The sequence below is a fragment of the Mchenga conophoros genome, linkage group LG7, assembly GCF_057382185.1.
Source record: "Mchenga conophoros isolate Kocher_MC1m ecotype Shallow Benthic linkage group LG7, M_conophoros_male_GT1.1, whole genome shotgun sequence".
Lineage (NCBI taxonomy): Eukaryota > Metazoa > Chordata > Actinopteri > Cichliformes > Cichlidae > Mchenga > Mchenga conophoros.
Window position 1 is genome coordinate 35,996,939 of NC_140532.1, and position 16,546 is coordinate 36,013,484.

At 39.9% G+C, this 16,546-nt stretch overlaps 1 protein-coding gene across 1 annotated transcript; it reads right to left on the bottom strand.

The window, feature by feature from the left end:
• Positions 1-4,590: 4,590 nt before the first annotated feature.
• adra1ab (adrenoceptor alpha 1Ab) lies at positions 4,591-16,312 on the bottom strand. The gene is made up of 3 exons (XM_085281197.1): positions 16,195-16,312; positions 11,607-12,889; positions 4,591-5,042 (listed from the first exon to the last, which is right to left on the bottom strand). Exons 2-3 carry the CDS (start codon positions 12,520-12,522, stop codon positions 4,591-4,593), a joined length of 1,368 nt encoding a protein of 455 aa, XP_085137323.1. The 5' UTR covers positions 12,523-12,889; positions 16,195-16,312.
• Positions 16,313-16,546: the final 234 nt, after the last annotated feature.

Genomic DNA, 16,546 nt, shown 5'->3' on the forward strand with positions numbered 1-16,546 from the left:
ACGACACTTTCCTCATTGAATTGAGGCTTCTTTGACTTCTCGAAGTTACAATTCTTGTCACCTGCTGTGCTTCACCGCTCAACATTATTAATCATGATCACACGGTGTAATGAAACATCACTTTGCTAAGTCAACTGATTAGGTTAAAGCTTGTCTTTTCCCCAATGGAAGCCTGGATCCATTTATCACAACACTGTTTGCTTAAATATGACAGCTGCTGCAACACTCTTTGAATCCTTTGCTCCTTTTTTGAAAACGAGAGGTGAATGCTTAATAGGAATCTGATGCATTTATTTCCATAAATAACATTGGAACCGATGGAAGCAGACGCAACACCACTCAGCTGCTCCTCGCACACACACACACACACACACACACACACACACACACACACACACACACACACACACGCGCACATAAAAAACTGGTAGACACACACATGGATGGGCACAAATCACTTGGGCGTGGATGTGCGTTCACCCAGAAAGGAGCTGTGTGATGATTCTCCCTCTCCATGTACCCTGTCTTGCAGTGATATTGTGTTATGAGTCATTAGTTTTCGAGGCTGTGCCCGCAGTCCAAAGATGTGAATTTAAACAAAACAGAGAAATGTGAGGACGGACTCTGTAGTTTGATTTCACAATGAAACATGAGTGAAGCCATGGAGATAAGAATACGTGTTCTATATTTATGCTGCTATTGAAAATTAGAGCTACTGGACAATAAACAAGAGACGTTACAGCAGAAATCCTTGAGAGCAAAGCAGGATGAAAGAAACTCCTCTTACAGACCTTAGGTTATTGTTAAATGACAAATCGCTTGTTTTCTGGGAATTCTTTCTACAGTCTGCGTTTTGCAGATAAGCTCATCTCAGGTATTCATCACTGCTACGATGTCTGTAGGGTAGAAGAACGCTTTTTAATCCGAATGCTGTGAAGAAAAACAACTTATAACTCAAGGAAGCAAAGGATTTATAGTTTAAAAAAAGACAAAAAAACATAACAACTTTTTAGAGAAGATAAGACACCCAAAGCACATTTTAAAGGTATGAATCAATGCTCACAACATGTTCTTTTTTGTTTTGTTTTTTTGAATGAAGAATTCAGCTTATCTTGACACAGGAATGTATTTTGTTTGTTTATAAACTGGTTTTTAGTTAATGAACAGATTTAAACTCAATTTCAATATAGACACAGAATGCTCATTTCAGAGCATTCATTTTTTTAGACTGTTATTTATTTCTGTATTTGTTTTCTGCTGCTTTTTACTTTCATGCAATGTAATTTAATTAAACTGCAGTACCGCTGTAAAGTTTTCAGTTATTGATGTGATACAAAATAATTCATTAACAGTTTCAAGTACTGATGACAGGATAATGTTGGCATTTCATAAACTTACAACATTAAAAAAGCATTTAATTGCAGAAGTGATTAAAGTAAACACTAGAGATGCACCGATCATTTGGCCAGGGTCACCCAATCACTTAAATCACCTTCACTGAGCTGAACTTAAAATGGACAGTCTGAAAAAGCCGAGAGAGGCAAAGTGGAAAAAGTTAAAGCCATACGGGCGATCGTGGCTCAAGAGTTGGGAGTTCGCCTTGTAATCGGAAGGTTGCTGGTTCGAGCCCCGGCTCGGACAGTCTCGATCGTTGTGTCCTTGGGCAAGACACTTCACCCGTTGCCTACTGGTGGTGGTCAGAGGGCTCGGTGGCGCCAGTGTCTGGCAGCCTCGCCTCTGTCAGTGCGCCCCAGGGTGGCTGTGGCTACAATGTAGCTTACCATCACCAGTGTGTGAATGTGTGCGTGAATGGGTGGATGACTGGATATGTAAAGCGCTTTGGGGTCCTTAGGGACTAGAAAAGCGCTATATAAATACAGGCCATTTACCATTTACCATACAGTCCCCAGAGCCAGCCACAAACCAAAAGCCTCAGTATGAGCAAAGGATCAAAGCTGTTACAAGAGAAATGAAAGAGAGGAAAAGGGTTGATGTCCTGTTAGCTGCTGAATTTACAGTTGTGGTCAGAGGTTTAGATACACATGTCATAGACATCAATGCCATGATATTTCTATTTGTAATCATTTCTGAACTGTTCTCTTTTGACAGCACTCATTAGATTTATCAATAATCAGAACAAGTATGAGTTATTTTGTTGTGTCACCACTTATCTGAGGTCTGGAAGATGACCTAAACTGTCACTCTTAGAACCAACCCAGGAAGCACCAAGGCTCAGGAACCCCATCAGTTTAAATACACTCTACCAACTCTGCCAAGAAGATCAAATATCCAGCACAAATTATCCCAGACATTTGTTGATAGCTACCAAATGTGTCTGGCAGAGGTGCAACTTGCTAAGGGACAATTAACTAAACATTAGCAGGCATGGATGCATAATTTTGAGCCTGTGTGGATTAGAGAAAATCCACAACCGATTTTTGAAAGTCTTTAAAGATGTGTGCTGTACCATCATTTTACCCTGGAAAGAGAACAGCTTAAAGAAAAAGTTAAAAACAACTCAAATTACCATGGTACTCATCATGGTATTCATGCCCATGATGAGTATATTTAAACCTCTGATCACAATAAATAAGCCAGACAATTATATACGTACCTGACATTTGTTTTGTCATATAAATATAATGGTCATGTTTCTATTTCTTAAGGTAAAATGTGCCATACAACAGGGGCACAATTAATGATGCATACATTTTAAAAAGAGAAAATCATGAAACTTACTGTTCGATAAGCTACAACATTGGAATGCTCCAGGAGAATTTCAATCGGTGCATCTCTAGTAAAGGCCATGGGGGGTCATTCCAGGTAAACTGAATATTGACAGTCCTGAGTCAAACAAATGGAAATTCAGTGATAAGATTTTTCTGTCACAGGGTATTTTTAGGGGTGGGGTTAATTCACATAGAGATCTGGTATCCTGTCCTCTGACATTACCAGTTTAGAATTTTGTAAGTCGATTAATTAAATTGTGAAACCATTATGGCAGTGTCACTGGCAAACAGTGCATCTATAAGAGGGTCATTTTGGATTTAATGATAACAGCTTTCCTCCACTGCTGGAGATATAACATAGGTAATTTGATCAGTAAATAGCACATTCATTTGATTTGATTAGATTTTTTTTTACACAAGGAGTAAACTCTCCAATGTGTCCAAATGATTCCAGGCACATTGTTAAAGCACACTTCACAGCTGTGTTCTCCCACACACTTTTTCTTTGTATTTTCATACTCTGTCACACAGCTAACTCAATCACGACTGGTAACGTGACTGCCACTTATGTCTCAAATTACATCTGAGTTGAAGAAAATTGATTTCACTTAATTGTTGCACTAGGAACTGGAATGTAATTGGCTCACAAAGATTCAGTCTTCTTTTGGCTCATTGTTTTTGTTCTGGCCCTGCACCAAAGGCCAGGCTGATGGTATCTATTAAACAGGCATTTTAATTAGGATTTGTTAGACAGCAAAACGCAGCTAAAATGAGAGTTACTGTTAGACTTTCACTCATCAGGTGGACAGTAAAACACATTGTTAGAGGATGGTAAGGTTGCTCTGCTGGATGTGTAAGCAGAGAAATGCCTCTTATGTTAGCCATAGCTTCTTTTTAATGAGGTAATAATGCACATCAAGCCTGAGTTTTTGTCAGCTCATTTTAGAGTCCTTCTGCACAAAAAACCTTATGGATGCATCTTACAGATGAGAAGAACCATTGCAGTTTTGAATGCGCGTGCATCAGTTTTAAATAACCAGAATAAAGCACAAGTCGTACACCAGCAGGAAGCCAGTATTCACACAAGCAATGCTGTAAAACACTGAAAGCTGATTTTTAACACAATTTCCAAAGAACCCAAACAAACAGCAAAGCAAAACTCTTCCACTTTAAATCTGTAAACTGTGCTGTGCTGTAAAAATGTCCTTTTTTTTTACCCAGTACTCACCAAGGAATGCAATTTTCAACTTTTTCTTTTAGGAAATTGTTTCATCTCTTTAAAGCAAAGGTCACACATGCAACACACACCCTCCTCTATCTTACGCTTTCTCAAAGCTTTCGCTGAATACTAATTATTTCCATGACTTTTGAGTATCTCACCCTTAAGGGTTTTTGTGCAATCTGAAGAAATACCACTAATATTCAAAAAATATCATGTCTCCAGAGTTCTCTTACAATAGCGTTTCTATAAGTTTCTGTTATCTCGTTTATTCCTTGGCATTCAGGGATGGTTATACTTTCTATCCTAGACACTTGCCAAAAGGGCTTTTAACTTGCATTCTCAAACCAAAAGAGCTTTGCATCTGTTCCAAAATTCACTTGCTGGACAGTCACAGGCTCCTACTTGCTGGCAGCTGAAAAGCTCCTCTCGAAAATTTTGACATTTAATGCCCCGTTCAAGTGAAGCTCAGTAGTGGCTGTTGTGAGAATACAAGTATTACTTACTAGCTCTCCAAATGACGTGTCATGCGACGAGGCACCATCAAAAGCTCAAGCCATTATTGGCTAGACCTGCACTCTAATGTCTCTGTGAAATATAATTATATGTAAAAGTTTTACATAGATGTCGAAGTGAAAGCTGTCAAACAGCCTCTCCTGTAATGCCGAGGGAAAGGTGTAAGACCTTAGCAGATCTGTTGGAGGCCTTCTCTGGCACTGGAGTTTGACTTGCTGAGAAACACCATGCCTTCAGAAGACTCTTACTCTGGCCTTGTGCACTCTGAGATTGGTCTACACCATCAGCAGATGAGGATGAGGTCGACAGCACTCTACAGCAAGTCAGTGAAGAAAGGGTGACAGGTTCTTGCACTGGGCCTGGGTCGGAGGAGTGGGTGGTGATGTGTCCTAGGGTTTGAGAAGTAGTCGGCACAGCAGTTCTCAGGCACTGGCCACGCAGCACGCTGTGGAAGGCTTTCTTGAACTCCTGGCTAAAGCACGGGTAGATAATGGGGTTAATGCAGCTGTTGAGGTAACCCAGCCAGAAGGTTATTTTAAAGATGGTTTCAGGAGGCTTACAGGATGGGAAGATGGATCCTAGCAAAGATGCAGAAAGAACCTCAAATCAGAAAATGAATAAAAAAGCACACCAATGAGAGCAATAATACCTCAAGGTCCTAGATAAAGGCAGATATCGAAAGCCCATGGATCTGACAAGATTAAACCATTCTCTAATTTCACGTGGTTTCAATTTATTCATGTTTTTGTATAATTACAACTTTCTGGAAACAGATATTTTTATTTGTCAGCATGACAACGTCCCCGCACATTTCCAGCTTTATAAATAAAACATTTCCCAAGTGGATGATCTTGACTCGTCCCTTAACAAAAAAACAAAAAACAAATAATGAATAATTTAAAATGGCATCTTGGAAGAAAAAGGGCAAGTGTAATAACTGTACTGGCACTAAAAAGGCAGTAAATCTGTGAAATGGTTAGGCTTTTTTCCCTATTCATTTATTCTGGCATTTGCCAACATCGGGTGACTGAAAAAATTAGCATGCATGAGGGGAGCATACATTACAGCGGTGTAATCCTGCAGAGTAGATTCATTCTTTACCTGCTCCTTTAAGGCTTACATTTATTATACCATTTATTTATATTATTTTAAGTTGCTTTTTAGTTTCATTTTGTTGTGTGGTGCTATGTTTTTCTCTCAGTTATATTTAGGCCAAGTTCTGGAGCTCAAAAATGAAGCCAATGCCAATTTACCAAAAATTGCAGTGGCCACTTGAGGCTGGCTCCAAGAGCAAATCAATCCCCACAGAATCCCATTTTAAAAACATCAAACTTCAGAGCACATTACTCTATTATTGGATTTTGTTAATACCTTAATTTAGGAGCGTGGATGTTAGGCCTTACCTCGATGTAGCTGAATCATTAAACCTTGACCCTATTTGTACTGCTGGTGCCTTTTGGAGCATTTTTTAAACGAACTTATCTGACAAATACTGCGGTTTGCTGTGTGGTACACCCTGTCCACAAAGCTTTTGCTTGAGTTTTGTTGTGTTAAATTCCAGTTATTAACTTAGCAGTAACGAGGCATCTGTGATTTGTGTGCTTTGGGTCCACAGTTTCTTTTTTATAGATGTAGCTTTGAAACCAAGTGTTCTAGAAACTTCTGGCCAAAGAGTCTAGAGAGTAAATATTTATGCCCAGAACACTGACTTTGAGCATTTCAATTACATGTTAATTTACCATGTGTTTTTATTAGAGAAATACAGTTTAAATGGTTACATTTCATGGAATGTGGCCAAATCAAATTTACTTGACATCGACATAACTTTTGGTTGCAATCAGGCATCATTCAGGTTTAGAAACCAAAACTAATCTGTTAAGTTTTGGGAAACATCTTGGTTTCTCTCACAGTGTTCATGTAATTTTTCAGCTTTAATTGTAAAAATTCTAATGTACCTGTTACACAGACTGGGCTGGAAAAGGAAAGCAGCTGTCATAATGTGAATGTGCAAGTTTATATTTGATGTTGCCCCTCTGGTGTTGTATCACTCTGACCTTTGTGTTTGTATGATGTATGTTTGTATTACAAAAAATCCGACTATTGGCCTTAGCAAAGGTGAATGCTCCCCGAGTGCCCTTATAGTTGCTATTGAAGCAGCTGCTGTGAAAGGCTGGTGACCAAATGGTTTAGAAAAAAAAACCAAGCATTTGATCTGAGGGGCTCAGGACAATTCAAAATAAATAAAAAATATACTTGTGGTTTTTCAAACCCTCAGTCTGTGAATCTCAGAGCTTGAATGAACACTGTGCCGTGAGCCGTGACGGACCGTCTCAGTTGAAATGCATAACTATCCTCCTGTGACTGGCTGCCTCAGGTGGGTACAGGGTGACTGAGGATGCCTCCTGGCATTACAGCCCATTAAGCCTCATGCTAGTTATTATCTATAATAGCTTTCATTGGGGAGGGAGTAGTAGTTTGCTTCTTTCCATTTCAGCTCACAGCTGAAGCCTTTTCTGCTCCAATATGGTGCTTTATTTGGTCTGTGTTGTTGCTTATAATTGAATTTCTTGATGTTCCTTTAAAGAAACTTGGCCAGTAGAATCAAGGCAGAGTAGAGAAGGAGAAAGAGCTTGCTTGATGTTGTTTTCATAGACCAAAACACCAACCAATTTTATGCAAACTATGGGTACTTTTACATTTTTTCACGTTGTATTTAGCAGTGACTCGAACAAAATTCAAACCTGGATACAAATTTTATGGACCGTGTACAATAAACGTGACACAAACGTAAATATAAAACATAACATGAAATGAACATAATATATATGAAAATTAAAAGAGCTGTAACAAATGTTTTTGAAAAACATGCAGTATAGATATTAATAATCGCTGTATGTTTGATGATGTGCAAAGTTTTGTTAAGATTAGCACACCGTTCAAGGATGCGATAAATATGCATGTGATCTTTATAATATGATGATTCAGCTGCTTTTTATGCAGACTTAATTATTGCATTGGAGTGGGACTGTGATGCACAGATTGCCGTTCCCAAAAGACTGTTGCTATTGTATCTAAAGGTAATATATTGGCAAATGTGAAAGAGCCACCATGAAAATTCCTACTGTCCCCCTGAAAATGACTGTCATAACTTCAGTGGACCTGAATTGACACCTTGCAGGGTTACCACACTACCACACAGACAAACTCCAAAGAGATTTTAACACCTGCCAAAGTATTTGTGGTAGTTCCCACTGCAGCAAGTGTCACGGGGATCACATTTTGCCATGTTGGCATGCATGCATGCACTTACACAAGATAAAAACAACATCAGTTGCAGCTGTTAAAGCTGCCCATCACAGTTTTATGGTCTTTTTTTGTTTGTTTAATCCAATAGTGCAGAGCCCTTTAATGTTACGTTCCCCCTATTATAAGCAGATGGGCAATAGCACTGTGCAAAAATCTGTCACAGTTTATTAGCTTTGAGAAACAAATGACTCATTAATAGCTGTTATTTCCTAACAGACATTTAACATAACAGACAGTCACTGCAGGAGCACACGTGTTCGTACTAACATTAATAGCTCTATTTTCGAACACCAGTAAGCCATAATAGCAAGTGCCTGAAAAGAAAACAGGTGAATGGAACTCAGCCATCATTATTTATTATTAATCATTTGCTTTTGTGAGAAAAGGCCTACTGACTAAATGTTTCAACATTAATGTTACAGGGCCCTAGAGTGCGGCACTCTAAAAATAAATATTTGGTCGCACCTGTGCGACCAGATGATCCGGTAACAAAAAAAAAATCTCTGCAACTCTCCGTGTGGTCAACAACAGACACACATTATGCCCCTATCGTGGACTAAACCAATCAGAGGTAGTCAGGGGCGGGACCTCTCTGATTGGCCGTGGTCCAGTTGAAAGTGCAGGTGGAAGAGAGAGGTGAGTAGCTTGAATAAAGCGATATCAATTCATTAACGGATTCCACACAAAGACCTAAACACAGAGCGGACCCGACGCATCAGAATCAGCTTCGTCTTTCTCGGCTTTCTCACCCGACGGCCTGAACACGGACACACTGTCGGAGCTTAGCGATTCTGATGTGTCGGGTCCGCTCTGTGTTTACGTCTTTTTGCGCTGATTCTGAGCTGCAGGTTTTGTCTCTCTCCAACCAAAATTCGCCGAGCCAGCAGCAAAAGAAGCAGCAAACTGCGCTTCACATTTGATCAATGTCGTCATGAATTCCCTCTGACTTTTGCTGTTTTGCTTCCACCACGATAAAAAAATCACACTTCCTGCACAGCTGTCTTTCTCTCTGTACTTCAGGAACAGTTTCCCGTCTCAAATCTGTTTTCTGCATTATTCATTCGCTTATTACCCACCAGTCTACCATTGTTTACAGCGCTTTTTCTTTTTTCACTTAAATGACCTCGGACAAGAAAGCCTAATTTCTGCTGTTCAATACTGAAGAAATTTAAACTTCTTAAAATTATGCAAAATTGCAGAATATTTTTAAGGTTATCTGCTATAAAAAGCCAGACCAGGAAAATCTCCTTCATGTTTTCCTGTGTTTTATTCTCAGTTACTTTCACACAAAGGCATCTGCTGTGATGTTCACAATTCTGATGAAGTCAGTACTGATAAATGATCAGAATTATAATATTTCTGACTGTCTGAGGCTAAATTGAATCAAATCAGGACTTTGAGAACCGGAATCGAATGGATTATAGAAATCAGTGATGATACCCAGCCCTAGTGAGCAGCCTAGGCCTGAGAGAAGTGGATGTAGCTGTGGGTAATAAGAAAAGATGAAAAGAACTATTGACAACTTTTTTGTTAAGGCCTGATCTGTCTGAAATTCATAGCCAGTGCTCTGACACGGTGTCATCAACCTTTGAATGCTGAAAAAGCACAGTGTATCCAGAAAACACATTATATGCTGCAATAAATGCACTGCCCAAGTGTCCCCTCTCCCCACGGCCTTTCAGCAGCAGACAGCAGCAAACAGGTCGTCAGAGGAGGCCAAGATGATGATTAAGTTTAACATTTTCTACAATATTGACAAAGCACTTTAAGCACAAGTTTGTTAGTTAATAATTTAGAAATTAATATTGTCTGTATGGACTCTCCCCCCCCCAAAGAAAGTGCACATGTAAAACTGCGGTGTTAAGCGATGAAAAATTTGAGTGCGCCTAACTTTTGTGCCGGTACGCCCAAGTTTTTAAAGTTAGGCGTACCGGTGCGCCCATGTCAAAAAGTTAGTCTAGAGCCCTGTGTTAAACAACAATGGCATAGAAATGATCATAAAAGTTGGAAAATAAGGGCAGTGAAAATAGTAAATCTTTGATATCATCTCTATCAACATGGAAAAACTAACTACGGTAGTTGACCTTGGCTTGGTATTGTTTTGTCATATTATGATAACTGGGGTACAGTTATTGTGATGTGTTAATCCCAGTATATAAAGACTTGATTGTTGACTAAACCGAGACATGAACATCTAGTCTTTAGAATAAAAGGCCTTTTGTTTGCACTTGGATTATACCTTGTGTCTGTTATATGGATAGTTATGAAAGTACACACTGCAAAGAAAAAACTGAAAACGATAACACGTATATTATTTGTCCAGATGATGTGTTTCATCCACGTCTCCTACGTCTCTTATCGTAGCTGGGTTCCGCCTTCAATAAGATTAGTATTTATGTAACCAAATAGATTTTTCAGCGTGAATCTCACCATCTGTGACCTGGGAGGTAAATACTGACTGACTGGTATTCTTAAAAACATGCCGGTCCACTCCAACGATCACTTATCTCAGTCAAGCTGTAAGAGTTATTTCAGAAGCAATTAAGATTTCTAGATAGAGCCTCACAACGGTTGGTCTCTGTCCTCTCTTACATCTGTGATAGCATCACTGCTGTCACCATCATTGACGAGAATGTAGGAAAAATTTCTTACACATAAAGCTGAGGATATCTGACTGAATGGACATTCACCTTTTATTGAGCTTCTTCACATTATCCTCAGCCCATATCTACAGATGGACACCAGCAGAATAATTCATGCTTGACAGATCTTTTCCATTCAATGGGGCTTCTGTGAAAATGCTAAAATTACAGTTATAGTCTTCTAAAAGGAAAAAAAAAATCAACATTGTTTGAATCACATTAAGTCTCCTGCTTGGAAATGTCAAGTTTTTCATTATCTTTGCAATCAAAATATTCCAAGAAACCTGCCAATCAAACAAAAAAAAAAAAAAGTAATGCACTTACTGTCAGACTAAGGGAACTGAGGTGTAACTCTATTACAAGCAAATTAATTCCAAAAATAATTAATGATAAGCAGACTTTAGATTCTCCAAAACAAGTTATACTATATTTTTCCTCTTCTTTAAACCTGCCTTAAACCAACGTTACAAGTGTGGCATATAGGAGTAGGTTTCATTCTATTGCTACATTTACTAGTCTATTCTAGGGTTAACTATCTTCTGGGTAATAGGTGGATACTGCTAAAGTGTTATTTATTGAAGTGGGAGGGGTTATGAAGCCGCATGCTGCAGTGGCTGTACCCAAATACTAAATGGTGTGCATCCCCATTTAGCATAACCACTGCTGTAATGAAGTTTTCTCCAGTTCGATTATTTTATCTTTAGTCTGATTTCTTTTTTCTTTGTTGTACTAAAACCTTTAGCAGCAAAGAAAAAGAACACAGACTGTTGAACATTTTCAAGGCTCTTTCTTTGTGTTTTCACCACCCAGCCATCTGACACAGGTACATCCATACAAAACTTGTTTTACAAAGACAATTTCAACTCATCTGCATTTTTAAACTTCAGTGAGGTTGAAAATGCTGTGATAATATTATATAAATATTTGTGTATTTTTTTCATTTCAAAATACCATGTTTTCTCTTGTGTATATATTGATAAATAACTATTTTCTGCTCTCCAACTTTTTGATGCTATATGGAACATTTTTAGTAGCTAAAACAGCAGTAAATGTCCTTCAGTATGCAACAAAAGATGAATTTCTCTTTGAGAATAGCAGATGCTTAGGTGTGTGCCTTGAACCTAAAGAAGAACACGAGTGTTACAAAGTGAGGCTTTGTCAGCTTCAGTGCAGAGGAGGTAAGAAGGTACCTACCGATGGGCAAAACCAGGAAAAAAGGCAGCCAGCACATAATAAAGCATCCAACGACAATGCCAAGAGTCTTGGCTGCTTTTTCTTCTCTTGAGAACTTCAGCAGCCTTGGTAGGGAAAAGGAGGAGCGTTTATGCATTGCGGTCCCCTCGTCACCCTCCTGCTTCCCTATCTGAGCAGCGTTCCCTCTGTGTATCCTCAGCATCACCCCCTCCATCTCTACCCCCTTTCCTTTCCTCCCTTTCCTCAGGGTTTTGGTCTCTCTCTTCGCCACGGTATATACACGACAGTACATGGCCAGGATGATGACCAGTGGTATATAGAAAGATCCTAAGGCTGAGAACAAGGCGTAGCCAGGCTCCTCTGTAATTCGGCACACTGTCTCGTCCTCTGGGTCGGGCTCTTTCCAGCCGAATAGAGGGCCAACAGATATAGCTGCTGAGAGTCCCCAGAGAGCAGCCACCGCGGTCAGGCCTCGCCGTCCGGTAGCTATAGCGGGGTAACGCAGGGGGTAGCTGACAGCCAGGTAGCGGTCAATAGAAATCACACACAGGCTGAGGATAGAGGCAGTGCAGCAGAGGACATCCAGGGCGGCCCATACGCTGCAGAAGGACCGGCCAAACACCCACCTGCCGAGAGCCTCTGAGGTGGCGGAGAAGGGCAGGACAGCAGAGCTGAGCAGCAGGTCTGCTGCTGCCAGGTTGGCAATGAAGTAATGTGTCACAGAGCGCCAGTGGTGGTGGAACAGCACAGACAGGATGACCAAGATGTTTCCGAGGACCCCAAACACTACAAAGACCACCAGCACCATCCCCAGGACGACTGCCTTGGCTACATCCACCTCTGGGTGGGCGGAGGAGCTGCAGTTTGGACAAAGACCTGCTGCAGAATAAACACTCATGTTCTCTGCAGGAAACATTGTAATCTGCTGGTTGCATTAAGATGTAAAGTGTCTTGCAAATTGATGACACTCATGCCACATCTGTTCTTTAATTACTTCAGCTCCAACCCTCTGCCGTCTTCCGCTCCTCCCAGCGCAGAGGATAAAAGCTTTTACAGCTGCATAAACTGCTCTTCCAGTTAATTTGTAGGTACAGTGGCTCTTGCCAGCACTCCAGTGATCATGTGGCCAGGGTTGCTTGGCAGAACGTCTTATGCTGGAAGAGTAACACTGCCACAGTTTGCCATATTTAGTCTGGAAAAGCTTAATAAAAATGACAAATGCTCAAGTGGCAGTCACAGATGGATTTGGGGTGTCATGTCTTGCCATAACGAAAAGGCTTTACCTGTTAAAACAAGAAAAGAGATAAAGGAAATTTATCAACACATTCATAATCCTAGACTTTTATAAATACCCAAAACGAGCTCATTACTGCTTTAAGTGCTATTCTTTCTCTGACAGCGTAGGAGCAAATCAAAACAGAGGATGCAAGACAGAGCACATTAAATGTAAAATTGTAAAGTATAATCACCCGACCATGATTAAAGGGTAAAAACATCATTTAATGGCCTCTTTCAGCCTCTTTGTGTGCAAATTCTTCTCCCTTTATTACAGCTGCAGTAGAGAAAAGAGAGCATGCTCCTGAGCCCAGCATTCCCAGTTTTCTTTTTCATTCAAAAAAACCAAAACAAAAATCCCCCCAGTGCGGTTTTCTTGTTTTGTTGGCTCTGCAAGAAGATACTGGTAAGATTAAAACATCCCATTATTTATACCTGATATTTGTTTAACCTTCATTTAAGCTGTCAGACTGATTAAAGCTAAACATGTCTTTACACAGGCGGTGTTCTTGAAAAGTAACTGTGGTAAGGATTATAATAGAAAAGAAAATATAAAGAAACAAGATATCATCCATTAAGAAAGAGGCAAACACAAGGACAACACAGCAGGAATATTATCCTTGGGGGGTGGGAATCATTTGTGGCATCATGAGAAATCCAGCCAAACATTCAGAGAGCTTAAAGATAAATTAAGACAGAGATCATTTTTTAAAGTCCCTCCCTCAGAGGTCTTGTGTCATTAATCAGGGTTTTAACTCATCTACCAGATGACAAGCCAAGAATTGAACCTTGAGGAGGGCACTATATTACCCCAGTGAAGGCTTCAGCCATCGATAGTCCCGCTCAGTACCACTCGCAGTGAGCGTGTTTTAGATCAGGGATGTCACTGAGCGCGATAAGCACCAGCGAAGCATAGAATAAAAGAAAGTGGCCGTGATAAAGCCTTCAGAGAGAAGAGTCATGCTTGTCACATGTTCGTGCGGGATCAAAGGATTTCACTCGCCGCACGTCCCACTGCCAGGCGGAACGAAATTCACCCAAATAAACACTTGATGCTGGGATTTCCACATCAGTGGCCGGAGGGGGAATTGATAGGTGGTGAAAACATATCTTGGTCATATCTTAACATTTTTGGTTGTAATAAGATTTCTCAGTGTGGTGTCGCGCCTGCACGGAGAGATTGCTTTTTTTTGTTTTGTTTTCCTCAGCCCACCAGTGTTCGAGGACCACTGTTACTATGGAAGGATGTCAAACATATTTACATTGACCTGAGGCAGCAGTTGCAATTCTACATAGGTGAAACAAGATTACCAATATCTACAATGTGATGCAGTACTCCTACAACCACGCACAATGTTTTGTGTGCCTCAAGGCCACACAGTTGTCTTGATGTTAGCTGATAATGTAAAGCATGTATCAATAATAATAACAACGAGAAAAAGAATACTTTAATCATTGTTTTGGGAGCATTCATATTCATTTGATTATATCTAGTAAAAGGACTTTCTGCATCTCTCAATTTTATATTATTGCCAGTCGAATATCCTTTTTCCATTTAATAAACCACGAAAATATTGTAGAGATTAATAGACAGCGATAACCACAGCCTCAGCCCCCAAAGGGCATTTTCCTTCAGTTGTCCAGCAGCAAGCAAAAACAAAGACTGAGACTGCACACGTCCATCATTCTCTGCAGATAAGATTTGATTAAAAGCTATCAGTGAACATCATTACAATCTAATTTACATCTGAATCCAAAGATGGCTCACTCAGGTTATTGCATTAGCAGAGCTCCTGGAAAGATTGTATGTTGTCCTTGAAGAAACTTTTTTGTTCCCCCTCCAGCTGGGCGGCCTTTGCCGAATGGAAACAAGTCAGCCAATTAAACCTAGAATTGGAATTATAATTAGGGTTTTGTTTTTTAAACAGATAGGATATTAGTGAGCATATTAACTGACGTAATGTAGCCTGACCATGGGTATATTAAATCAGAACAGCAGTTCCTAGCATGGGATGGTCTCATTATCACAAGGGTAACACAGACAATATCAACTTACTATTAACTGTCCTGATATTGTTTTGTGAATGCAGCAGATGAAGTCCCGTGAAAGCAATTGAGTTTGCTACACTTTGTAAAGTGCAAACATCTCTGCATCATGTCAAACACATTCCTACAGACTTATTAGATTATGTTAGGCACTAATCATCAAGGATGCACTTTTTTCAACCTGCTTGCCTGTAACTAATTTATTGCTTTTCGGTGCATGATTTGCAGACTGATGAGAGTGTATTCAATGAACTTAATTTGGAAAATTTGTTACCACAAGCTCCCACAAGGACACATGAAAAAAATCACTTATGATGAAGTGAGAAAATGCTCACATTTGCACAAAGATCTAATTACTTTAGATCTGTTCTATGTCCAACAAACAAAGAAATGTAATATTTCTCCAGAACATCAGCTCTGAGAAAAGGGAGAAAAGAAAAATCAAGGATGTCAAATGCTTATCTTGAACATGTTTCCTCCAGGTCACCATATCACATAAAAGAAAAATGGAATTTATGACTGATTCAGATGCCTGTGAATGCCTCGGTAGAGTTCATATATCATTTCTGCAAACACTGTAACATAACTGCTTGTGTCAGGTCTCTGAAGGAGAGAGCACTACCGTGATGAATCACTGCACATTTGAAGTCAGTTTCTAAATTGCTATTTATTCTCTTGGGGGGGGGGTTTCATAATTCAGTCCCTGATCATTACATTCCACTAGTCTTGAACATACACAGCCTTTCAGGGCGGATAATGTGAGTGCATCTCCTTTTCATCCACCTGAAGAAGTGATTTTTGTTAGTGTTTGTCATCATTTAATGGAAGATACATCCCTGAGGACCAAAGCTTTGAATTCTCCTGAGCTTTAAAGCACGTTCCTTATGCAGCTACAACCATTCATCATTTTCTTTGCATTATTAATATTCACTTCAATATTCCACATATTCTGAATGAATATGGCCTGTGCATGCCTTTTATTTGCATTCATTTCTAATAATAAACCTTCGTTACATATTTTAAATGCACAGAAAACATAAACTCTCTAAAAGGTTGCCTGGATTATCATTACTAAACGGAAATAAAGCAGTTTTCTCAGTGTGCTTATATGTGGCCTGCCAGACAATAACCGCCTCCTTCACATGGTTAAAAATAATCACAAACAAGCACAATGATCCATTCTGATGACTGGAAGCCACTCAGTTTGTGAAGTACAGTAAGCAGGAGTATGGACAAGAAAAAGGAAGGGAGGGGGTGAAAGTCTTACCTTCATCCATGTGCGCAGATCTCACCGGAATTCAGCTAATTTTCTCTGAAAGCATGTCATTTGTCACAGTGTCAGCCGCAGACAGCACGGAAAGCAAAGTCAAGTGCTTCTCTCCCTCCTGCTGTCCTCCTGCTCTCTCTGGTGAAAAATAAAGTCACAGTGGACTACCCCACCTGATCCTCCCAGACCCCGCCCCCTCACCGAGCGGCTCACACCTTTTAATTGCCGTTCAATTTAAATTTAACGCTTATTCAGGTAACCGCGTTCACGTGCGTGTGGCCCGGTAAAAGCGAGCTAACTGAGCTGTGAAACTAATTACACGTCGTTTCAAAAGGTTCATTAGGCTTCAGAA

Excerpts from the sequence above, each read along its gene's own strand:
- adra1ab (XM_085281197.1), bottom strand. The coding sequence starts at position 12,522 with ATGTTTCCTGCAGAGAACATGAGTGTTTATTCTGCAGCAGGTCTTTGT. Across the intron at positions 5,043-11,606 it reads TTTCCTGGTTTTGCCCATCG|GATCCATCTTCCCATCCTGT; the intron begins GTAGGTACCTTC and ends CATCTTTGCTAG.